The sequence below is a fragment of the Malus sylvestris genome, chromosome 15 (assembly GCF_916048215.2).
Source record: "Malus sylvestris chromosome 15, drMalSylv7.2, whole genome shotgun sequence".
NCBI classification, from domain to species: Eukaryota; Viridiplantae; Streptophyta; class Magnoliopsida; order Rosales; family Rosaceae; genus Malus; species Malus sylvestris.
Window position 1 is genome coordinate 8,545,593 of NC_062274.1, and position 26,911 is coordinate 8,572,503.

Sequence of the window (26,911 nt, forward strand, 5' to 3'; positions counted from 1 at the left end):
ATGGAATCAAGATTACAAACATTCACAAAAGTAAAATCTAGGCCGATGGCCGAGCTATGTAACTTGAAATCTAAATTAACTGGAAACGGAAAGAAAGTAGTAAAACTCTAGCAATGTTTAGGCCATGAAGGGCAAAATAATGCTACAAAAAGTCCATTGAGATCACTGAAGTTAGATTGAACTTAGTATAAAATATGTGCCATAGAGAGGAAATTAGGGTAGTTGAAATTGCACATCAACCGAATCATAGGCAGTTTTTGCTCCAAATGAAGACTTTGAAATTGTAGCTAAAGTGTAAGAAGACTTTGCTAAAGAGCAATTGAGTTTGTGTTGAAAAGCAGTTTAAGAATCACTCAAGATTTTGTTTAATCGTAGAAATTCAATTTCACAATAAAAGCTACGTAGAGCTCCTATATATGGCTGGTGTCTTCATCGAGACCTCTAAGTTCTAAGCTTCAATTTATTCATTATCATTGCACCAATTAGAGGTGACAAAACAGAGAGAATTTACGTAGCTTTGTGAGTTTAATGTCCCTCCTTTTTTTTTTGGAAGTTTTAACAAAACACTCCCGGTACTGTTCACTTTTAACGAAAAACCACATTTATACATTTCCTTGGTACTATTCACTATACCTTTAAAAATGGCTTTTTATTAAAAAGAATTTTTTTTTGGACTTTTCGTTAGTTTTCCTTATTTTTTTGTTTTGTGTATTTTTTTTTTCTTGAGAGGTAAGGTTTATGTAGCCACTTGACTAGGTGTAACTTATTGTCAAAAATGAATCCCACATTGATGAGAGGAGGGATCTTGCATGGTTATAAGTAAATTTGGCTATACTCTCCATATTACCAATCGGTTTTATAGTGTAACCTCAACTTTCTTCACTTTTTATATTATATTTCAATAAATTTCACTATCGCACCTTGAGGTTAATTTCTTCCAAAAAAATTATGTAGCTTGTTGAGTATTAACTCCTTTGATTGTTAGTACGTGTTTCGTGTTTTCAGAGCATGCCATGGATGGTCTTTTTCTGAAAAACCTGATCTGTTCATTTTTGCAGTGATCTCATTAGAGATAATAAGTGGCAAGAATAATACAGCTTTCTTTGAGATAGATCATTCTCTAAACTTACTTGGCAGAGTAAGCTAAATAAACCCCTCAACTCCATCTATATTTCCAATTACTTTCTATATATGTCAATGTATTTGTTGCTAATTAATTAGATTTGTGAAATTGATTGTTTTAGGCTGGGAGTTTTTGGAAAGAAGGCAAGAGCATGGAGTTGATGGATCCAACACTGGTTGCTTCTTGTTCAATTAGTGAAGTCATGAGAGAAATTCTGATGGGACTTTTGTGCGTGCAAGAAAGAGCCGTGGATCGACCAAGCATGTCCGATGTTGTTTTAATGCTAAGCATGAAACAATTGCTCTTCTCTTCCTAGAGAACCTGCATTTATGCAAATTCATCTTCAACCAGGCAACGACACAAGGCTAGAAATTTCAGAAGTAGACGGTAGTTAGGTAGCAATACTAGCAAATTCTAAGTATAGTTATTCTCATAACCAAAGTTCATTTACAACTGTCACTGTTGAGTGTTTTCTATCTTCGAGTTTATTTACCCTTAAAGCAAAAGAAAATGCACATTCTTTTTTTCTGGTGGGTTGAAATTCACCATGCAACATTCACATTTGACAAATTTATTGTGGAGAGGCAAATCCAAAGAGAAAATCCAACACTGGTTGCTTCTTTTCAAACATATTGTTAGAGAGGCAAATTTCACGACAGATGTGTTGACTTCTCTTGATCACTCCCTACAAATTAAATTTTTTTCATGTTTGGGACGCTGACTTCTCTTTCAACCTTCAATTTTTTGTTGTTTAGGTTTAGTTGTGATCGGAGTTTTGTATTGTAATTTCCTTTTTCTTAACGGAAAAGAAAAGATAACTAACACCATTAACACATCCTTGCCATTTTTCAAAAAGAAATTAACTTGGTAATACTTGGACTAAGGTTACTAAGGTTTTTCGAGAGCCTGTTAGCTTGGGTTAGAGTTTACATAATAATTGATCAGTCGTGAATTTGCAGTTTGGCAACACAGTTCCACTACAGTCCGTTGAATACTGAATTCATGATCATATTCTCCACTCTCAATGATATCTCCCACATTCCTATGATCAGTCTATCTGGTTTGGAAAATAGGACCAGACTAAAGAGGAAATTTTTGGTAGAAAATTTGGGGGATTTTGTATTTTGTTGTGTAACTAAATGTCCAAAGGCTTCTCTGTAGCAAAAGATGAAAGATATATGCAGATGGGCAAGGGTGGAAAACCGTGCAAAAGAAAGATGAAGGAGATGGACATTTAGGGGAGTCTAAGAGCATAATGTAAAAGATATTGGAGGACGAAAAAGTAAAAGAAAAGAGGTAACTTTTATCATTGTGTGAGAATGTCACACTCATCTCTACCACCTCACGTGCATGCAACCAAACACGCATTACGTAGACATATAAGATAAAAACAAATAAATATATTTTGTGGTATTATCGCTGTTATTTGAAGATAATGAATACTATAAGCAAGGTATAATCTGTAATGTACATGAATCAGTATATGTCTGCATGTAGTTCGGTAATTCCCAATTTCTCCCGTTTTAGTTGCATGCATGTCATATGTTAAAATTTGTACATCAATTCAGATAATTAGAAGGTTCGAAAATCTTATATTAACCAAGATAAGTTTGTCAAGAAGAAAACTTATGCTGATGGTCCGTGCCAATTTCAATACAAAATTCTACCAGTGTCAATGGCAATGCAAAATTTCATTTGTCAGTGCTAGTGCAACATTCTAATGTTAGTGTCAATATCAATTCAAGATTTCAATCCTAATATCAATGACAATGCAAAATTTCAATGTTAATCCACTGCCAATGCAAACTTCCAAGCAAACAGACAAACTGCTAATGCCAACTTCAAACAAACTTATCGCAATTAAAGGTGACATGAAGCATAAATAGCCATTATTTGTCCCAAACCAAACACCAACTTCAGTTTTGTGGTCAACAACCATCCTCGACCAGCATGAGCTTCTCATGTTTGTCCAACCAATTTTTCTTTTCTCCCTTCACAACTACTGCTCGAGAACTCCGTCACAGAAGAGTAACGACGAAGGCAATTAAGAAAACAAGAATTCATAATTTCAGCAAAAGAACACTAACATAAATAGTATACCAACCAACCCGTAAGAAAAAAAAAAGAACACCTAAGAAAACAAAACAAATGAAAATCTGACAAAAACGAACCACAAGAAAACTAACAACTATCAAACAAAATGAGAAGTGGAAGGGATGTGAGCGATACCAAACAATTGCAAGAGCAGATTGAACCCAAAGAGGATCAAGATTGAGCTCGCTCTAATACCATGATAACAAATCAAAGAACTAGAAAAGAAAAAAAAAAGAGAAATCAGGTTTCCATCCCTCTTTTTTCAACTCCATTGATTGAAACCTTATTTCTTTTCAATTTTTAATCAAGGTCCCTTGGTTTTAATAAACATCATTAATTATTTCAATAATAAAATATTTTACATATCAAGATAATTAAATTTTATTTCTAAATTATTCATTTAGAGCTAGAAACATTACATTTGATATATTTATATTTATGACTAAATTTTTTATCATATATTTTTATTTTTAGTTTGTACCCATTTTAATTTGCAACTTTTTTTTTTCCCAAATTGTGCCAATTTTCTATTCAGTTTTAGTTTGTACCCATATATTAATTTCTTTTTGTGTCCATATTTTTCAAACTTTTATTTTTACTCATAGTTTTTTACCTTTTATTTGTACCCATTTGTCTTTAAAAATGTACCACTTTGTTATATGCAAAATTTACCCCTTTTTTTTTTTGTAAGTACCATCTCTTTTTTGCAAAATGTACCCATTGTTTTTTTTTTTAAATATGAAATGTACCCATTATATAAAACGTATCACTTTTTTTTGTATAAAATGCACCAACTTTTTGTATGTAAAATGTATCGTATAAAAATTACCAATTTTTTATATGTAAAATGTCATTAATATAAGTAATGACAAATCATGGGTTTTATTTAAGTATAATTTTTTTTATAAATATTTTCAATAAATTATAGATTTTATTTAAAATCTCATAAATATAAATAACTACAAATATCAAATTTTAATTTAAAAATTATAATAACCTACATAGAAATGCATTATTGCATTAATTTCAGAGACTTCAATCAAAAATCGAAAACCAACAAGGTTCTAATTAAAGAATGTTGATAAATAGGGACCGCATCCAAAGTCATCCAAAAAAAAATGGAAACTCTGAATCTTATTGTATGGACAAAAATAAAATGAAAAACACTACAAAATTGCCAAGATGACTATATATATATCCTAAAAAAAACTACATCTTGCAAGATTTAATTCCTACAAAGTTTCAAGAAGTGTACGTATTTATGGAGACTTAATCCTAAACCAGAAAGGAGAAACCAATCACAATCCTTATTATATTAGAAAATATAATACCTAAAATATCAATTCACCTTAACATATATAATAATAATATACCAAAATTGCTAACTTTTCCAACAGTTAGAAAATCTCTCATTTTGGCAATTATGGTGCATGATGCTAAGTCAATCAAGTGCGAGTCGAATCCAAAATTTGCCGACTTGCATAATCCTCTAATCTTTATATATAAAAAGAAATTTTTAGCTTGCATGCATGTGAAAGTTAGAAACTGGTCCAAAGTTATGGTTGCATCCATCACTTTTTTCTCCGTTGGCAGATAAGGGAAGAAGACAAAACTCAAAATGTATGAACTACTTGGACACAAACATCTTAACATGGCTTTGAATTGTTTACATTTTATTTAATTTAAAAGATTAAAAAGAGAAAGCGAAAAGAATATACGTTTGGGTGTATTGCATTGGGCTTGGCTTGGTCATGGTCATGCATGGAGGCATTTCCCAATGAGAGAATCGAATCAGTCCCCTCCTCCTTTCTTTTTGCTTTTTCACAGTTTGCTACAGCCTTCTTTACCATTCCCCAAGAAAAATGCCATGGTGAGTAATCTTGAATACTAATTCCATTTTATTTTTATTTCAATCCCCTTAATTATTCAAAGATTCAAAACAAAGATTGTGAGAGGAAAAGGAAAAAATGACAGTGAAAAAGCCATGCATATCAGTACTACTAGTGAGAAAAGAAAAAGAAAAGGATTAAAAGATGGTCAAATTTGAACCTCGAAGACTCCTCTTCCATCATCATCCATCAGCTTCGTCTATCTTTATCGAAACTCTTACCAATTAATTTCTCCTTTCTTTCTTTCTTTGATTTTGATCCTCCACTACTCCACGTTCTCTCAATTATTTATTAAAATTTGGACGTTCATCGTTTGAAGCTCCTTAGCCATGCAACAGCTTTTATGTTTGGCTTTGGTTATGTGCCTAGCTATGTCTTGGGCAACGGTGACATATCTTCTCTAATTTAGCGAAGCAGCTGACATGCACGAGTGTGATCATATTTTATGCATAAGAAGATTAGATCTAGTGATGAGTGAGGGTGATTCATGCGATACATGGATATAATATCCTGACTAATTTGTATGGAATATAATATTCTTTGTTATACAATTTTATTTTGATACTTTAAAAACGGAATATTATTAAGTGGAAGCCATGCAGATTTTATTTTGAAATATCCCAGACGGCTTAAGAAACCTATGAAACCCATGCCCAATCCTAATCCTAAAAATACCAATGAGTCAAGTAGTTAATATGTTGGTTAACTATATTCTAAAATACAAAAAAAAGCGTTATTGACGCATGTAAAGAATCATTGACATACAAAAGGAAATTCTGTAACTTCTTATGACCTAGGATAATGAGCTCATAAACTTAATTACTATTAGTACCGTATGATGAGGTCCATAAGGAGGATTCATCCGTTGGCTGGTAATTAGCTTATAACCCCATCATCTCACTAGCTTAGCTTATATATTTAGAGTTTGCCACGATTTGATTCCGATCATATGATCGTAATGAAGTAGTGGTCTTTGAGTAGATGCTACGTACACTAGCCCTAAGACATTAACCTTCTAACCAGAAAAGTAACTACTAGAACTTGAGAAGCTTCTGACCTTGTGTAGGTGAGTAATCCAAAAATACAAGACAAAATAATAGGCATCTCAATCAAAATTGGGTAAAATATACCCCAGAAAAAATAGAAGGGGGATCACATTTTATGATCACTGCATTTATATTTATACTAATTGATGTCTTAACAGATAACTTGTCCCTTTAATATCTAGGAAATTCAGCTTAGGTCACATACCTAAATTTACTCTTCATTTATCTCTAAATTGAAAATGACTTAATCCTAAAATATATAAATAAAAAATTGGCCTCAAGTGAAATATCCCTTTAATATTTGGGAGTAGGCCGTAGGGAGAAGAGAAAATATGTGGTAGTGTACCCTTTTGACATGGAGGAATAAAATTCGGTTTTTAAGTACAACGAAAGAATATTCAGAAAATATTGAAAAGCAACCACCATTTTTCCTTGTATAGTGACACCCTTAGGAAGATGGCGTGTTCTCAATTACATATATAAAAGCAGACTTGACCACTCCTTAGTTATGAATTGTGAGATAAGAATGAGAGTAGTGGGGTCGTTTCTCGCCCTAAGGTTTTTCGACGTGTGGGGGAATATTCATTTTCTCTGGCAAGAATACAATGAATTTTGTTCTTGCTTGTCCAATCCTGACTCAACAAGATTGTTGGCTTTGTTTGCTAATGAAGGTCCTAAATATATGAAATATATGGTCAAAAGAATTTTTTGTGGTTCATACAATAATTTTATGATATTGGCTGCACTGCTATGCTGTGTTTAGAGCTTACAATGCATACTATTTGCTTTTTGTGGGGACCTGACCTCTATATATATATATATATATGGTACAGCTAACTTAACAAAGTCAAATCAACAAATTTTTCCTTGCTCAATATGCTTTATAATTACATAACATTACAATTATACTTAAGTTTTTATAATATGTATGCTTAGATCTATGGCCTCTGAATGATTTAATTTAGTTAGTAGATGTAAACACACAATAATGATGGAGTTTTACTCTTAAGTTTCATCTCAATTCTCTAGACTTTGCATCTTATGGTTCCGTCAATAGATTTAAGGGAACTTTAACGAAAAGCACCCGGTACTGTTCACTTTAACGAAAAATCATATTTTTACACTAAAAAGTCAATCCTGTTACTATTCACTTTACCCTTTATTTTGTCCTTATCATTAAAACTCAAAGTTTTCAAGCCTTTTTCATTAGTTTTCCTTAGATTTAATATACCGATTCACCACTCATCATTCCGGATTCACTAAAGGGGTTAGTTATTCTTTGATTATATATTTTAATACGGGTGGACAAATATATTATCATAGTAAATAATAAGGCGACATTTAAGCAGTAATCAATCTGATAGCTTATAGAGATTCATCATATCTCATATTGTTTTGCTAATTGACACTAAAACTATGTTGTTTATGGGCATGTTTGAAATGTGTTTCTCGCAATGTTTGACAAAAAAAGTTAAAAATGCTTCTGTGTTGCAAGAAAAACCTATTATGTGCTTCCTAAGAACTCGTTTGGGAAGCCTTTTTGAATGACTTAAAATGTTTTTAGAAAAAATGTTTTTAGAAAAAATGTTTCTAAAATCAATTGCTAGTAAAAATACAAGTTAATCTAGGAAAAACACTTGAAGTCCTTCTTGCAAGAAGCACATAACTGATACTTTTAGCTTGAAGCACTTTAAGAGTGCTTTTAGAACCCAATAACATTTTTTTTTAAAGCATTTTCATTCATTTAAAAACACTTCTTAAACAAGAACAAGTTGTTTCAAGAAATACTTGCATTTTAATAAATAAAAAAATTGTGTTTCCAAACGGACCCTACAGCTATGGGAATACAAAGTGGTTGGACAAAGAAGGGCAATTATGGAACTAACGAAAGAAATTTATAATGGATATGTTCCTGCATTTGCAACCTCTAGAAAGTAGAAACCCTAAAAAAACAGTAGTTAGAGCTTTGTCATCAAATTTAAAATTTTCTCTCTTTAGTATATTTAGAATCCCATTTCAATTTCTCTTTATCTCTTTTTTCTAATTTTAGTTTATTTTGTGTTATATTCCATTGTTCAAGGAAGGCAAAGTGATGAAGAGAATATCAAAAAAGAAAAACCACATACCTAAACCTCTACTGGGTGCAATCCACCACTCGGTTCTCGAGGCCCTTAAGCAAGTATAAAAACCTCCCCAACCCCATCACTTTAATCACCAAATTCCTCCATCACTAGTCTCATCTTCTTCAGGCATTTCTATTCAACTTTGTTTTCTTAAGGTGAGGCTTTTTTCAAATTTCAAGTTTACTCCTGGGCATTTGTAGGTTAGGTTACCGTGTCTATCATTTTGATAAATGATTTTTTTTAAGGAACCTGCTCGACACAATGAGTATATTTTATTGATATGAAAAATTGATACATGAAGTATTTCAGTTAACTAATACATTATTGTTTTGATCATGTCTGAAATCTAGAAGATCAAATAGAGAAAGATGAGCAGGCCAGGAGATTGGAACTGTAGGTCATGCAACCATCTCAACTTCCAAAGGAGGGACTCGTGCCACAGGTGTGGGGATCCAAAAAGTGGGGAGAGAGTTGAGTATGGAAGTTTTGGTGGTGGAAGAGGTGGAGGTGGCGGTGGCTCGTTTGGATTCACCACTGGTCCAGATGTCCGCCCCGGTGACTGGTACTGCACCATTGGCAACTGTGGAGCTCACAACTTTGCCAGCCGCTCCAGTTGCTTCAAGTGTGGTGCGTCTAAGGACGAATTGTCAAGTGGCGGGGGCGGTGGTTTTGAGGGCGACATGCCTAGGTCACTGAGAGGGTTTGGCTTTGGCAGCAGTGGAAGTAGCTCTGGTCGCTCCGGATGGAAATCTGGAGACTGGATTTGCACAAGGTAAATTTGCAAATTTTATCGTTATATTTTACTTATCAAAATCGCTCACAAAATATTGTTGGCTGAAAAGTTGGGTATTGGCCCAACGGTTGCTTCTCTTCGAGTGAAGCATTGCAGCTATTAGGTTCAATAATATATAATAACATGTACGTGCAGCAATATTACGCCCATATATTTTTTCGTGTTTGACACCACTTTACCATGTCATGAAAATAATAGTAATTGTTCAATTAAATGACACAGGTCAGGGTGCAATGAGCACAACTTCGCTAGCAGAACAGAATGTTTCAGATGCAATGCTCCAAGAGACTCCAACGATGACAAGTCTCCATTTTAATTCCTCCCAGAATTTTCATGCTTTACGGTGAGTATATATGCACATACCTGAATGTATATGTTATCTTTTAAGTAAAATAGATGACTAAGCAATATTAGCTTGTATATGTTATTTTTTAAGTAAAATAAATGACTAAGTGATATTAGCTCTTAGAAGTAGAATAGAGCGTTCCTCCTCGAACCCGAAAGCAAATCATTCTGCACTCTGTTGGGAGCTATTAATAACTTTTTTTAACCAATATATAAATGTGTGATTCTCATCTTGTTCAGGCACTGCTGTACTTTGCTGAAGGAACTGAGAGAAGAAACATGATTCCCATATGATGACTTGAACTACTTAGCTAGCCCCTATTGTGTGCCAGATGATCACCCTCTATATTTTTTTTCCTCTTTCAATTCCCTTTTCCTTCCCCCACATTTCTTTCCATTGTCTGGATATTTATCCTTTTTAGGGAGCTTAAGTTGAATTATGATGTACTTTAACTAAGCTAAATCATGTGGCATTTTGTGAGCTTTCTTATGATATGATACGCATGTAGTTTTCTGGTACTATTAATCTAATTAATTGTCTCTTGTTATCTTGGAGGACTGAAGTATCACTGCTCAAGATATTTTTTAGTGTGTCCGGAAACATGGGATGGTACATCTAGAAATACTTGTATTAAAAAATTAGCAACTTAAAAAAAAAATTCTTCTACTTATATAATAACACGTAGTGTACTACCACTGTGAAACATTCTCTCTCTACTCGCTGCAAGTATTTGATTGATTAATTACTTTCAGATACTGATTTACACAGAGAGAGACAGAGAGAGAGAGAGAGAGGATACATATGCAGATTGAAGGAAGACGCTCCATCCCGAGTATCAAGAATGCTTTTATCTTAAGAGTGGTCCAAGGAATATTTGAGAACTTAAAGAATTGTAAACGAGTATCCAGAACATGCATACATATATCTGCAAAGGCAAGCAAATTAATATAACCAAAGGACCCAAAAAAAAAAAAGAAAAGAAAGCAAGCAAATATATATGTACCGAAGGAACTGTTCACATCGTGCATGGACGGATGGACCATAAATAATCTTATCTTTTGGTGAAACCAACGCTCCGACGCGAGTGATTCCATATCTTCTATAGAAACCCTAATTAAGGGATTATTAGGGGTGCAAGTTGAACGCATCATTTTGTGCCACACGTGTATAGAAACCCTATAATTAAGGGATTATTAGTTGAAAGCGTCATTCAAACTCCATTTCTTTCTTTTATCTAAAATCATCGTGCATGCGTGTTTTGATACACTACAAGAAACATGAGCAACAATTACCTAGTTATTTGGTTGCGATTGCTGGATTAAAAATGATGTACAAATGAAAACATGGTGACAAAGGCTAAAAAATATATGGTGTAATACATTAATCACCATTATGGTGTAGTCATCGATGAAAGTTGAATGCATCATTTTGTGCCTAACACATACATATATATAGAAACCCTAATTAAGGGGTTTTTAAGTTTAGGGATCACTTATTGCAAATTAAGGTGAAGGTTAAAGGAATAATTCTATATTTTTACTCCACATGTAGCTGATTGATTAATCAGTCCGAGCTCTTAATTACCACTCATAAAGTTCATATATAGGGCCCTGGTGAACCAGTGAACTCCGGTTTCAGGGTTGCCTCTTAAAGTACTCATGTAACAAAACAAGCAAGGACTTGACCATCTTCAATTTAATCATTAATTATGTGCGTGACTCAATAACATTTAGTAGTTTTGCAGTTAGCATTTTATATTGTACCATGAGATTAAACTCATGCAAGATACCAGGGTAATTTTATTTTGTTAGCTTGATATACATTTGAGACATAGTAGTTGTTTAACACGGTATTAGAACCAAAGTCTAGTTCTAGAATTTAGGGTTTGAAACCCCCAATAGGCCCCATCTCCCATACATATTTTATGTTACGTAAGTTTCCATGCATATATTTATCGCTCCTTTGAAACCCCCAATAGGCCCCCAATAGGCCTATTGGGGTTTAAAACCCCCAATAGGCCCCATCTCCCATACATATTTTATGTTACATAAGTTTCCATGCATATATTTATCGCTCCTTTGAGGAAAGATGTTAGCTTGATATTCATTGTCAACTCATTCTCTAAAAACCATTTGAATTTTGAAACATAATTATGAGGTAGCGGGTGGTGTTAGAGTGACCACATCTTTTAAAACCATATTTTGTATACCACACAATGTAGGGGTAAATGATTGTATTCATTCTTTAAATTATCAAATTAATGAATCCAATCGTCAACTAAAACATCATGTGGTTTACATAAGATTTAAAACAATGATCCCTTTAGCATTTTCCTTAGCAATAAAAAAAAATAATTCAGGAGCTTCTAGTTTCAGCGACAAACCATATTATTACAGTCAAATTTTAATTGTGAGCATTATAATGCTAATAACCCAGTTGAGATAATATTCTATGATGGCCATGTTTGGTCCTTGCAATCATTCTGGGTGAGTTTGAGACATATGTGTGATGAAATAAAAGATGACCAATAGTAAGTCCGCTGAGTTCATAACAAAATATCAATATAATGAAATAATCATTCGGTTCTTTGATTAACGGGTGGGGTTAACTTTGACAATATCTAATGAACTTCCGAAACAAAGATGTATCTAAATCAACATATCTCTATATTTTAATTTAAAGCATATATAACTCACATAGGATTCCAAAACTTTTTAGCAAACACCTTTCATGGGTTCCTTCATTGACCTCATGGGAGAAGTGCAAAAAATGCAAGTTTTATTGGTCAAAAAGTAACCACACATTGATTAATGTCTGCTACTACACTCCATGATTTAGCTTTTAGCAAGATTCTTTGTTTCACTTTAAGATCAGCTTTATGTTACTTCATATATATGCTTTGTTGATTTTAGTGAACTAGTCATGAAGTACCTCCTTGCATGCATATTCAATCATATCAACTACGCGGTCCATATTGCTTATTGAGGCTTTCCTGCATGCCGTTCTCAGTAAGTATGTTCCATCATAGTTTTGGGTACTTTGTCTTATTATATATGTATATATGTATAGTATACAATATATTTTTTTATCACGGATCATATGACATACATGAATTTTTACAAAAGGAGAAAATATACGAATTAATATATAGAAGAGAGATGACCAACTATAATAAAGTACTTAACAAAATCACCCATTAAATTGTCATATAAGGTTGTTGAATATCATTACAATATATTTGATCGCTAGTAAGTGATTATACTAAGTACATAAATGTATTGTGACCAAATCCAATAAATGAAAGTATTTTTTGCACGTATTCAACCTTGCATGTATCTTTCTTTTTTATTTCAAAATAGTCACTGTAACATCCCACATCGACCAACAGAGAGGGGGTGATGTGCCTTATATGTACATGCTCCCCTCCCTATAGCACGAGGCCTTTTGGAACTCACTAGCTTCGGATTCCATCGGAACTCCGAAGTTAAGTGAGTTTGGGCGAGAGTAATCCTAGGATGGGTGACCCATTGGGAAGTTCTCGTGTGGGTTCCCAGAGACAAAATCGTGAGGGTGTGGCCGGGGCCCAAAGCGGACAATATCGTGTTACGGCGGAGTCAAGTCTGGGATGTAACATAATGGTATTAGAGCCACTTTGCCGTGTGGTGCGAGTGTGCCAACAAGGACGTCGGACCCTTAAGGGGGTGGATTGTAACATCCCACATCGACCAACAGAGGGGGGATGATGTGCCTTATATGTACATGCTCCCCTTCCTATAGCACGAGACCTTTTGGGAACTCACTGGCTTCGGGTTCCATCGGAACTCCGAAGTTAAGCAAGTTCGAGCGAGAGCATTCCTATTTTGGGAACTCACTGGCTTCGTGGCATTCCTAGGATGGATGACCCATTGGGAAGTTTTCGTGTGAGTTCCCAGAAACAAAATCGTGAGGGCATGGCCGGTCTCAAAGTGGACAATATCATGCTACAGCGGAGCCGATTTGGCTAGTGAGTTCCCAAAAGACCTCGTGCTATAGGAGGTGGGCATGTACATATAAGACACATCACCCCTTCTCCGTTGGTTGATGTAGGATGTTACAGTCACAGTTATTTATGTCCATCTTTTTCATGTATTTTTATATTTTAAGTTCTTTTTAATTGGAGAGATAAGATTTATGCTCTCGTTAACTATGTGTGTGGATGCAAATTTCTTCCTCATTCTTCTTGGACAAAATTGCACCTACAAAACAATCAACACCTTAGGGTTAAGGTCAAGAGCCTCATGCGCCCACAATGAATAGAGGGCCTTGGCCGAAGAACCTCTGATGCCAAAGTTAGAATTTAGAGAGAAAAGTGTTTAGAGAGTTTTTGGAGTTTTGCCAGAGTGTTGGAAGTGAATTTTGGAGAAGAAAATGAGGTTTTTATAGGAGAGGGTGGCCGGTCCCCTTTGGAGAAAAGGTGCCCGGCCCTTGGATGTTTTTTAGGGTGTAACTTATGGTTTAATGTGTGATTTAATGGATTAATAAGGCAATTAATCCATTAATTGGTTAATCAACACATTTTTGGAATAAATATTTTGGGGGTTATGTGATTTATGTGGAATATTTTGTAAGTTATGGAATGATTACCTTGTGGAAGGCGTTTGTTGCGCCGGACTATCTCGGACTGGACTAGCTTCAAGGACTAAGCTGGACTGGCTTAAACTAGACTAAGCTGGACTAACTTAGTGAAGCGTTTGACGCAGTGTTGGACTAAGAAGCTGGATAATAACAAATTCTAATATTATATTATTTAATATATAAATTATTAATATTTTATTATGATCTAGGTGACCGGAGATGACGAGGAGTCTATCGAGAGTGGTTGTTGAGCATGACGAGGACGAGAGATGATAGTCGTAGCTAGTCCCATGGTTATTGGGGGGTCTCGCTAAGACCTCTTAGTGAAGGGTTTTGTCCATGCTAGTTCCCTTTAGTCTCATTAATGTTAGTCCCAGCATGGAACAAACACAGTATTGGACTAACAGCTAGTCAAGTCCAGTCCAGTCCCACTTAATGAGGGCAAACAAACACCCCTATAGGATGAGGATGGATGAGAATATCTTTGAATTGGTTACCTATTTTGGGCACTTTTGACTTGGTTGAGGGATGATTGCCCGCTGCTCGCGAATAGGAATCCCGATATGCCTCAAGGGTATTTTTGTTCTCTTTTATCCAAAATCTACGTGTCGCCTTGTGATTATTTTTGGCTCCACAGTGTGTAATTTTTTATGAGGCAATTAGATCCAGCTATCCAGGTCCAAAAATTCAAGTTGTTTCTTAAATTGAGTCTGATTCTTGTAGCATACCTATATAATAAGCAGACTACACAATTGTCCAAGTGAAATATATTTAAGATATAATTCAATACAACTAATTATGAAATGGTAGATTACAAGCAAAAAATATCTATAATATAGGTAGCTACATAAAAACAATTTATACTTGAGATATAAGTAAATTATCGACAAAAAATATTATGATATAGGTAAATTAAATAAGTAAAAAGACTGAATGCAACATAATTAAAGAGATTTAATTCTTACGATTTAGGGTATTACAATTCTCTAAAATTTTCAGTCTTATGACAAACTTAACAAAAAGATAATAATCATTGGACATATTTTTAAAAAATGGTCTATTGTTAATAATAGCTGCGAAATTAATTTTACATTGTACTTATCCTTTTTTAATTCAATACAACTTCTCCTCGTACCAACTAGTAAGGCCGGCCCTAGAGGTAGCTGAACCGTAGTCGAAGTAGGCGTCTAGGTCCCCCACTTTAGAAGTGGTCGTCACATTTTTTTTTTAAAAGTATGTATGTATATATATATATATATTTTTTTTTTTTAACAATTCAAATTCAATAAAATATCAAAAAATAAAATCATAGGCAATTGAAAAAAAAAATTAGTTGAAAAATTAGATTATGTAAACTTAATTAGTACATTTACGTCTAAAAATGTGAGAAGTGTAAAATTTAAGTAATGTTTATATGCATTTTTATATTAATTTTTAGTGATATTTGATGTAAAACTAGACTCTCTCTTTTTTTTTATGTATTTATTGAAATTTTTTTATACACATCAATGTACAAAGAGTCGAAGGTCAAAGAATTACAGGACCCACTTCAAGGACTGCCTAAGGCCCCAAATTCTCAAGGTTTGCCCTGCCAACTAGCTAGGTTTTCTTAAAAAAAAAGCATGCATATGATTAACTTGGCAAGTTACTTAAAAACACACAACATATCGTTTAGAACTTTTGATCATTCAATTCGAAATACAATTTACAATTTTTTTTTTTGGAAAATACAAGTTACAAATTTTTCTGCCATTGTGAATTACTAATAAATGTCATGACATGTACTTAGTTGTTTCAGATAAATGAGATTCAAAAGTCAGATGAAGATTATTGTTTTAAAAAATAAGTTTGGATTGCCACTTAGTACTACGGGCTCGTGTGATATTACTCTTCGCTTAGAAGTGAGAAGTTTAAGATTTGAATCTCGTGGATGGCGAATTCAATATCAAATTAGGCTGCTCATTGTGTGACTTAGCCGAACTCTCCCTACCCCTAGTGTAAAAATATTGATGTACTAAAAAAAAAAAAAAGTTTTGCTTTGGTGGTTACATGTAAATTATTGAAAGAAAAAGGAAAAGAGCATCAAACGCTCATCCTATCATAATAAAGAATCGAAACAAACAATCAAGAATCTCAGTCAAAATGCATAAACCCAGCTCTCTTTAATTTCCAGCTATAATTTAGTTAAACCATGATCAGCTGCAACATGTTTCTTTTCATAAACATGCGCAGTTGAAACTACCAGCTTTCTTAAAATTTTAGCTTAATTGAAAAGGAAGGAAATCAAGTCTTTAAACACATTCAAAAATTAAAAGCTCAAATTTTAACCACTACAGTATAGATTATTTCCCATTCCAACATGGACAACACTTTAAAGACTCATGCGTATGAAAGAAGAACATGAACCTCTTTTAACATGATTTTAAATTCCAATTGGGTCCCAAAAACAATCAAAGACCAGACACTTCATCCAATTAAGTACAATAGTTGAAAACTATCTAGACTGTGATAGTCAATGGTAGTAAAACAAGGGCACTTTTTATCCATTACAATGGATATGAAAATTGGCTTTTTAAAGGGTTTTACTTTTTGTAAGGGGCTTTTTGATAGAGGTCAAAAAATACAGATTTTTTTTTTGTTATTTTTTAAAATTTTTTTAGGATTGAGTCTAGGTATTCAATGAGAGCTGCTAGTCACAACATTATATTAGTTTAGATTTGAATGTTTAAAATATTTGACGATTTAATAAAGCAAAACCAACTTAAAATCTATGAAACATTAGAAAACTTATTTTCTTATTTTGCTTTATTAAGCTGTCAAATATTTTAAGCATGTGGATATAAACTAATATGATATTGTGACTAATATGCAATTGGTCCTCACATATTACCCACTGTTATTACTAAAAACATTTTGAAATGCTATTCCCTAACAACTAAGTCTCTTCCGACGATAATCTACCGCAAATGAATGACCCTCCAAATATGTTGTTGACGTGTGATTATACACTTCAATAACTACCATCAATATCCAATCATCATAAGTTGCTAGCTTCTTACCCTTTAATTGAAAAATTGAAAATGACATCCACATTTTCCAGAATTCCTTCTATACTTATACTTTGTCTTTTTTGAGAGTTCGGCGTACATAACTACATATTCTCCATTCCTTTCATGACTCAATGTAACTCTAGGGCTCTTAATTACCTTTTCGCGTCCAACCTATTATTAGTATATATCTTTTATGATCCTTATCGATCATTTTATAAATGGATAAACTTGTAATTAATTTTTTTATTAAAAGCGGGTGCAAAGATAAGACGCTGTGATGGAAATAACAACACTCTATCCAATTCCATATGTTGTATCAATTTTTCCATTTTAGATAAAAATATATATATAATATTTAAATTCCTTGACTTTTGAATTTTGAATATTCAAACTAACTATTATCTAAAAAAATTGACTTTTTAAAAAAAGTAGTTCCAAAAAAAATCTCATTAGTTCTAAAAAAAATTCATATTATAATATACCTATATTATAGGGCAAACACGAAAAACCAATTCTACAATACATGTATAAGACTACTGCTTAGTCACATATATCACACTAACACAAAGAAAGAAGGGGGTGATAGATGAGTAAGAAGATGATGCGTGAGAAAAAAATACACAAAAAAAGAGAAGATCTTAAAATAAGAATAAGATGGAGGAGATGGAATTAAAAAAGGAAGAAGGAGGACCGGAAGAAGGAGATCCCATTCACTTAAAGAAAATTATAGGGAATGTTTTAATATTTCTACAATAAGAGATAATAATCCTACAATCAAGGAATAACATTAATTATTAGTTTAATTAAGGATTAATTTGGTATGAAAGTAACAGTAAGATGCCTTTGAATTACAATCATTGGACCTGTCTTAATAAAGTGGACTATTTCTAATAAGGCGCACAAAAAATGAACCTATATGTATCTAAGAATATTCAACTGTGTTTAGCCTTCTATTTATTTGATATAAGAAAAAAATTGTTATTAGCATTCTAATAAATTTAGTATTGTCTCAATTACAATGCGAAAAAGAAACAAAGAGTGCATTATAACATATTTTGTATGCTTAAAAAAAAAAAAATTGAGAAGCTTGGTTGTGATTTCCACAATACCTCCTTCTGTCACATCTTTCATGAAGCGAACGTTATTGCGGATACTTTGGATCTTCTTGACTTTGGTTCCTGACAATCAGGTATCATTTCATCATTCGCTTCCATCCGAGGCGAGATCTTCTTGACTTTGGGTCCAAAAATAAATTCACACACACACACACACACATATACATATATAGGGACAAGATCAAGGGACAAATATTTTGACAAACATTTTTACATTCCTTTTAAGCCGTTAGATTACATAACATCTACGGGTCTTCAATGAATCATTCAATGACTTGGATGCTTACGTGGATTATAATTAACATTAAAAAAGAAAAAAAACTAGAAGAAAAAAAACTGATAAAGAATAAAAACTAGAAAAATAATTAAAATTTGAAAAGATGAAGAAAACCTTGCGCACAAAGGCCTCCATTGATTTGTGCAAAATACCTTCAAGTCTTTTGAGTCTTCGTTCTCATCTTTGCGTAAAAACCCCAAAAACCTCTTTGATTCTATTTCAAATCCACACTCATATTTATTTGTATAAAAAAATTGCGGGAGGCAGTGAGAGTTGTTGATTTAGGGTTTAGTTTTGTCAATTTAATGAAAGAGCGATGAACGAATACTTGAAGTAGACTGATACTCGGTCTTCTTTTATATCGGAATTTTGTATCGATCAATTGAAGGAACGATACTAAGTTTGACAGCCTTTAGATTTTTACAAACATTTTTACACTTCTTTATAGCCTTTAGATTTTATAACATTCAAGCGTTCTTATTAATTTATTAAATGCTATGAATGCTTATGTGGATTTAACTAATATTAAAGCTAAAAAAAAATTAAAAAAAAAATCTTAGCTATAATCGTGAAAATAAGGAATGTGGTTTGCAACCTCCCTCTCCCCCAACTCTACAACTTCCATACTCGAATATTCATTAGGTAAGCAAAAACAAAACCCTAAATTCTATATTATTGTTCATATAAGTAGGGCGATTATATTAGGGTTTGGAATTTTTTTTTTTTTAGTTTTGTCAATTCATGTATTTGATGAGTTCTTTTCAAATCTAACAAACAACTATCTCAATACGTTGTTCATGTGTAGAAAAATTGTTGAAACATGGAAACGAAGCAAGGCAAGAAAATCAATATCTAAGTTACAATCTAGAACCAAAAGCATACATTCTCATAGGTACCGACATCATAAACCCTACAGGAACGTTACATAAGCCACCCTTTCGAGTTCAATCAAGACTCGAAACATATGATAACGTATTGAGATAGTTGTTGACACGCCCCAACCCCGATATTCCCACATACTAGGGTAGGCACGTGATGGCCGACACCCGAGGGTGACAAAGCCATTTTGAACATGCTCACCAATAAAAGATATGTAATTGGCAAGATTAAGCCAAAGCAGGAACGTGTTCGGAGCATACAACTAACTAAGAATAATATGAAAGAATGACTATAAAAAGATACGAACAAGGAAATGATACCTACACTGAGAAGACTCGAGGATACCTATGCCGTAAAAGCCTTGATGCTGGGATCATGTGGCCCGATTCTAACTCTTGAGGGGGTGTAAAAATAGAAAAGATGAGTAGACCAGAGTTTATAATAATAGTATTAATAATAGGAAAATATTTTATTTCTGAACATAGTAACCCCCTGTTTTGAAAACATATATAATACTACGTATAGGTTTTATGAAAACCCTAGCATGCCACGCAAAACCTTCATAAAACATGTACATGTAAAACCATGCTTAATAATGCTGAAAACATTGCTCGACTCGAAGGAAAATTTGTAATTCTCATCAGTGAAGTACTCAACTAGGGGTATCATAGTCGCCCGAAGGCAGTACCTGTCCATCACCCGAAGGTGAAGCTGAATAACCTGTCCATCACTCGAAGGCCAAGCTAAATAACATGTCCATCACCTGTAGGTGAAGCTGAATCAAATAGCACATCTACATCGACACTAACCGTGGCTAGTGAAGTTGTCTAACACCGCTTTCTGCAGTGAAGCTGGGGGTATATAATATATCATATCTCACTCCTCCATCATCTGTGTCCTATGGCCATAGACATAATACACTTGGTGTGTAGATGTGCCGTATGATATAAGCACCAAAAACATATCTCAAAATCCCATGTCAAATCCGGAGCTCGAAAGCTCAAAGTCTAATCTTATAAATCATATAAACTTTCGAACTCAATTCATCAATATAAATCATAATGAATCCATATCCGTAAACCCATCATATAAATCATAATCCTAATACAGAAATCCATATATGCAAATCCAATAATTCATATCTAAAGAAATGCATAAATGCCAACCCATAATTTATAACCTTTAGTAGAATGTAGTTTCGATAAATAAACGTTATTCGTAAAAGTAATTCTAATAAATCTTAATTTCTCTTAAGCCATAATTATAGAAAACTATAAAGGCATAATATAAATCACATTCGAATCATGAAATATGTCATGCATGCTAGGCTAGTATTTTATAAAAATATATAACTTAAGAAGGGGTCCACTCACTAGTTTTCCATTGCCCGAAAGCCACTCAAACTATCAAGAATGTGATTACTTCCCGCCAATGCGCCTAAACACAATTAGGAACCTATTAGTAAAACTCTATTAAAACGTTATAATTTGGGAAAACGGATGGCGGATTCGGTATGTTGAAAAACCTAAGGGAGGACCTCAGGTTTTATCTCCATGTGCCACTGCACGCGCCACCGTGTGTGGCGGCCAGCCGCCCCGACTCTCTAGAAAATCGAACAATTCTAAAAATTCCCAATTTTACAAGAATGAAGATCTCGACGAGTGAAGCAACTTTCATACCTGTGACTAAGGCCAATTTGGCCAGGAAAAGCCCCAATTTCACTACAACTCGTCGGAAACCCTATAAAGGGTGTTCCTTGATTCGTCCTCAAATCGACTCCGACGCTCCAACCAATGATTGTGCATTGTTCCTGAGCTCAAAGGAAGGCTAATGGTGGTAGTGGTCGAAGCATTTACCTTCAGAAATGGTGGATTTCCATTGATCTCCCCCACGGTGTTGCAGGCGCCATCCCCACGAAAACAAGACAAAAAACCATCGGGTTTGGGGTGGACATTGAAGAAGAAGGGTCGTGGAGTCGTGTGCAGGTGGTGGCGACGGTCAATTCATCGAGCAAACACTGGAATTGGCGTTAAGGTGCATAGAAATTGGGTCGGGTCAGCGGGGAGGAACTGGGTCAAAGGTGACCCGGTGCTCCTCCACTCTCTCCTTTCCCCTCCTTTCTTGTCTCCTCCATTGGTCACTATCTTCTTTCCCTTTCCTGATTAACCTTCCCCTCTCCCTCATTTCTCTCCTTTATTTTACATCTTCACCGACCATTTCTCATTTCCTTTAATCTGGGCCACACATGTGGCTTTCTAGATTTTGCTCCAAAAATCTGAAGCCTTCTAGAAAATAATTAATTGATCATTTTGTCCTCGATTTCATTCGTTAATAACTCATTTGTTATAACTCCAAATTATGTTCCGTTTGCGCCCACGCGTTCGTAGCGACGAGTACTACAAGAATAGCCAAGAAAATGGATCTTACGTGCCATGACAAGGCAGTCAACAAAATTCAACGTATTTTCCTTAAAGGGCATTTTCGTAAATTCACATTTTAAAATTATAAAAACTAAATTTTTTTGGAGACAGGTCGTTATAGTTGTTTGTTTGATTTGAAAAACTAAAAGAATAGAAAAGATTTCAAATACATGAACAGACAAAACAATTTTTTTTTTCCAAATCCGAATTTAATCATCATACATATATATGAATAATAATATTGAATTTAGGTTTTTATTTTGCTTTCCTAATGAGATTCAAGCAGGAAGTTGCAGACCTGGGGGGATAGGAGGTTGCAGAGACCTGGTTTCTTCCTTATTTTATTTTATTTTTAATTTGTTTTTCCAAATTTTATGTTTTTTTAAGTTTTATTTTTATCTTTAATATTAGTTAAAATCTACATAAGCATTCATGACATTTAATGAATAAATAAGAATCATTCCATGTTATAAAATCTGAAGGCTACAAATTTGTAAAAATATTTGTCCCTTATCCTATATATATATGTGTGTGTGTGTGTTGGGCTACAATTCACGTCCAGTGACAGCCTATTTCTCAATGACGGATCCAACATAAGATTTCCAGCTCAAGCCCGTCCATAAAGTCCAGTTTCTAAATCAAAATTTAAGATACGCCAGCCATAGCTTTATTTTTCCTTCTCCACTCAAGATTTCTGTACCCAACAAGATTACAGAGAAAGTTTCAATCGCACCCTCTTTACCTTTGTTATTCCTGATTAAGCAATCTTGAATGGTTGGTTGGTTGTTCAAGCCTTATGCGAAAAAAATAAACTTGCACGCCATCTGTTTGATGTATGGCCGCAATGAAGTAATGGTCCTCTTACTGTTGCAATTTTTGTTTCGGAGTGCTGAAGAATAATGTAGCGGCATTATCAGGAGGTAGAATCTATAACCCGTATGTGTTTCGCTACACCTAGTGAAAGGGAGCCCATGATTGTGAAATCACTCTTCCTGTTTGATTGTCCACGTGTTAGGATTGAAACTTCACCACACGTGAGGTGGCGTGTTGAGAATGAGCCCCACATTGATGGGAGAAGGGAGCTTGCATGGGCTTGCAAGAGGTTGGACTACTTCCCATATTGCCAAATGGTTTAATGGTGAAACCATAACTTCTTCACAACAACCTCATTGATTGGTTGAAAAATGAAAGGGAGTTACTTGTTTCCGTTGCAAAGCAACCTCATTGTTTGGTTGAAAAAAGAAAGAGAGTTACTCGTTTCTGTAGCAAAGCTTGAGGTCATGAAAGAGGGGTTGTCTCAAGTCAAGGATGTGCTGACTCCTAGAAGCATAGGACACAAGGAAGTCCGGCATCAAGAAAGCCTAGTGCAGAAGAAGTTGACCAAGACATTGGGTCATTCATCCCAGTGCTTGTTCACACTTCTGTTTTTTTACCTCTATGGGCATGTTAGAGATATTGAAGTGGATGTACGCGGTGGGGTTTATAGATGTGGTAGTGAGAATGATTTATGCTTGTGCATGGGAAGGATTGTGCACTTGGGCTTTTCGAGTTTGTATGGGAAACAGCAGGGATGAAAGGAGCTTTGCAACTGCAAGGCCATATATGGTGGGGGCTGAGGCCAGAGTGGTTACATATAGAGGAAACTCATTTTTTGTACACAGGATTCATGTTTAAGCAACGAGTGTCTTACAATGTGAGCTCAAATATCAGAGGCTGTTTTGTGATTCATTGATCAGTGAAGAATTCATCGAAGTCGGGGTTGTTGTGGAGAACTAGCAAGAATTGGAGAAGTTGTTGCAGCAACTACGATGAGTTTAACTCAGTAAGTTCTAGGAGTTCTTAACATCACTCGACAACAGACTGATGATTTCTTGAATATGTGAAATTGGTCATCTGCAAATGTCAAGTGCTGTAAATAGCTGAAATGATTAATCGTTACCATTTCATGTTCATCAGTTTCCTTGGTCATGAAAAAACTACAATCCAGTAATAATAACAGGTGATGCCGAAAGAAAGAGATTAGACACACTGTTTGAATGGAAGTTGACTGCAGCAACCACAACAATAAAAAGTAGAGAGCATGGAGATTGAAAGAGTATTGTTTCAACATTGCCTTGCACTTCTGTGTTATGCATTGATGTCTTTACTAAGATCAGTAAAGTGATGCTTAAAGCAACATTTTAATGGAAATCTTCACTTCTTGTGGAATAAAAACAACCAATTTAAAATCACACTCTTCTATACTTTATTTTGTTGGAACATCTATTACACTCGCTTCAAGGAAACCTGAGATAGCTAATGCAAACTCTGTACTCTCAAAGACTAGGCTAGACTTGTAAGGATACGGAGGATACGGTGAAGGAGAGACTTGCAGATCCTCCGGAGAAGGAGACACTTGCGGTCGTTGATGCTTAAGCAGTAGATTTGATAGAGCACACAGTTTGTATGAAAGTGAGTATGAGGAGAATAACAGCTGCAACAACAGAAATAATGGACCAAGGCGAGTTAAAATAATTTTGTCTCAAATTTGCCATCCATTTGTGCCTGGGAGTTCTGCAGTAGTTGTTCAGATCTTCACAAAGAGCGGCATAATAGTGGTTGCTAACGATGACCCTAGTGCCAAGGTCATGGAGCAAAGTAGATATCTTCTTGGTATCACCTAGCCAATTTTCAATAATTCCATACTCAACAAGCAATTCCACATCCTTTGGGGTTTTCGCGAGACGCTTCATGAGGAAAACATAATTAGTTAGGTAATTTGCCTCTTTGGTATGGCATTGTTCAAAAGCAAGGAGATTTCTGAGTGTCATATTTGTGGTATCATTTATAGTTATCTTCGGAATTTCGAGGATCCCACCAGAGAATTTTATGTCAAATAAGCTGTGGCCGGTTCCTGCCGCAAACTTCACTCCAGCCTGGAGTAGCTCTGTGATGTTGGGTGCGGCTGTGGTTTTAAATTTCTTTATAGCTTTTGATTTCATCGGTAGGTATAGAGTTCTTATCAGATCAACAAAATGTTGTACTTCTACCCCAGAAGAACGTATTTTGTCAAAACTGTCTTCTTTTCCCTTGCTATCGATTGCGCTCTTGATAAAAAAATAGGAAATTTCAAGTAACGAAGGCCGCTGATTTGCAGAAGAAAAAGTGGTGTTGAAAAGAACCTGAAGAATGAAGAATGGCAGCTGATTTTCAAGCAACCGCAAGTCTGGGCGCACATCCCGCTTCATCATTGGTTTGTTAAAAATGTAATCATCTTCACCTCGAAAATTTACAGAATAGTTCCTCAATAAGAACTCAATGACGAAGGCAGCATCCACCAAAACAATTCTTACAAATTGATCACTGCTAAACTCAATGGATTCTGCATAAAAACCTCGCAACCTTCCCTCTTGCTCCTTTATCATTTGTATATAATCAAAGAAGCTTACCCCAGTTCGACTTAGAAAATGTCGCAGGTACCTTTTTTTGTGCTCTTCCATGGCTTTTAAGTGTTCCTTGCCATGGTGAAGTGGGCCTATGGAGACTACTTGAGGTGTGTATGCTTTCTCATTTCCCTGCCGTAGTCGCTCAGGAACTCTATAGATGCACCGCAAAGGGGACAGGGGTAACAAGTTACGCAACTCCTCGAGTAATGGATCATAGGGGTTGTCTATGTCATTTGGAGCTTCATTGATTCCTTCCATTTTACCGCCTAAGATCGTTATCTGCATTGATTCATATATTTCATTATGCACACATTCCACTAAAATACTTCGAGCAAACTTCGGAGTTCATATGAACCCTGACGAACCATGGAAATGTAGGAAAGGGAATCGAACTCAAAATCGTGCTACTGTATTGCATGCCGAAACCTTAAGGCGTAAATTGACTCCAAATTTTCAATAAAAACAGACCGAGACTAATTAAAATTTCCTAGCCCGACTAATCTGCATGTACGTAATACGCTGGATCTTGATAAATAAAGTTGTAAAATCAAAGATTAAACAGAAAAAAGAAAACCCTTGCTTCAAGAAGAAAAGATCGATGTGCAGCTACGCGGAAGGATACAAACCATGAGAAAAGATAAAGAACTGAAAAGAAAAATACAGAGGAAGTGAAGCCGCACCTGCTAATGCTATGTAAGAAAACCAAGTTTGTAGTTTTCCTTTGGAGCTGATCGTCAGAAAATATGAATGCAGATCATTTTGATCCTCTGGTATAGGGAATGGAAACATTCTCTCTTTTCTTGGGTCAATGGAAGACTTCTGTTTATTTTATTTTTTATTTTCTTAAAGTCAATGAACAATTTAAGGGGCGGCTTTAGTCATTTAAACTAACAAGTCCATTTATTCAACTGTTTGATTTGCATAAGATGTAAGCAAACCATAGTCTTACAAATTTGTATCAAAATCAAATTTATATTGACCGTCTCTACTACTTCATCCCGATGAACAAGTCAAACAAACCTTTATTTTGCTTCAACTGATAAAAACTTTCGAACTTAGAGACCAGAATTTAATCAACCCTTAGTAACAGAGATAACAGAGCTCACTGCTTGTATGGCTGTGAGCGTTATCAAAATAACAACTGCAATAATTTCTTTAGTTGCCCACGGCGAGTTGAAAAAATGTTTTATCAATTTCGACTTCCATTTGTGCCATGGCCCTGTGCAGTACTTGTTCAGGTCTTGACAAAGAGTAGCAAAACATAAGTAATTAGGGTTCATGATAACCCCATCCGCAGGGTTGTTAATCAGAGAGCACCCTTCACTGCTGTTACACAGCCTGTTTTCCAAAATTCCATACCGTTCAAACAAACTTCACATCCTCCGGTGAGTTTGCGAAACATCTTATGGTGAAAACATAATCATATATGTAATTCTCGATGCATTGTCATTGTTCAAAGGCCATCAGATTTCTGATTGTAAGCCATGTTGCATCACATAATGTTAATTTGGGGAATTTCCAAAATCCCATCACTGAATCGTATGTCGAATAAGTTTTTGCTTGATCCCACCTTAAACTTGACTCCAGCCCGGTGTAGCTGTCTCATGCTGGGCGTTGTCACAGTTTTGAGTAACCCAGTTGTTGAAAAATGTCTACTTGATTGATGGATTATCATTGACGATCGTGTTGAAAACAGAATGCTTATCTTCAAGTCACT

General features: G+C 34.8%; 2 protein-coding genes across 5 annotated transcripts in view; one reads left to right on the forward strand and one right to left on the reverse strand.

Moving 5' to 3' along the window:
* Nucleotides 1-26,911, reverse strand: part of LOC126603268 (UPF0481 protein At3g47200-like) — a 92,411-nt gene that overhangs the window by 62,131 nt on the left and 3,369 nt on the right. Inside the window, exons 1-2 of one of the 3 annotated variants that reach the window (XM_050270064.1) lie at nucleotides 25,875-26,013; nucleotides 25,151-25,473 (exon numbers count right to left, since the gene is read on the reverse strand). In XM_050270064.1, the coding sequence (XP_050126021.1) occupies nucleotides 25,151-25,452 (302 nt within the window). In that variant the 5' untranslated portion in view covers nucleotides 25,453-25,473; nucleotides 25,875-26,013. Of the gene's footprint in view, nucleotides 1-23,865; nucleotides 25,474-25,874; nucleotides 26,014-26,911 lie in introns of those variants that run through there. The other 2 variants (XM_050270062.1, XM_050270063.1) reach the window with 2 other exon arrangements.
* Nucleotides 8,249-9,961, forward strand: LOC126603279 (transcription initiation factor TFIID subunit 15-like). 2 transcript variants are annotated; one of them, XM_050270088.1, is made up of 4 exons: nucleotides 8,249-8,430; nucleotides 8,629-9,047; nucleotides 9,291-9,411; nucleotides 9,654-9,961. In XM_050270088.1, exons 2-3 carry the CDS (start codon nucleotides 8,644-8,646, stop codon nucleotides 9,382-9,384), a joined length of 498 nt encoding a protein of 165 aa, XP_050126045.1. In that variant the 5' UTR covers nucleotides 8,249-8,430; nucleotides 8,629-8,643; the 3' UTR covers nucleotides 9,385-9,411; nucleotides 9,654-9,961. The 2 variants fall into 2 exon arrangements, with proteins under 2 accessions (XP_050126045.1, XP_050126044.1); XM_050270087.1 differs by having other exon boundaries at nucleotides 8,252-8,430; nucleotides 8,626-9,047.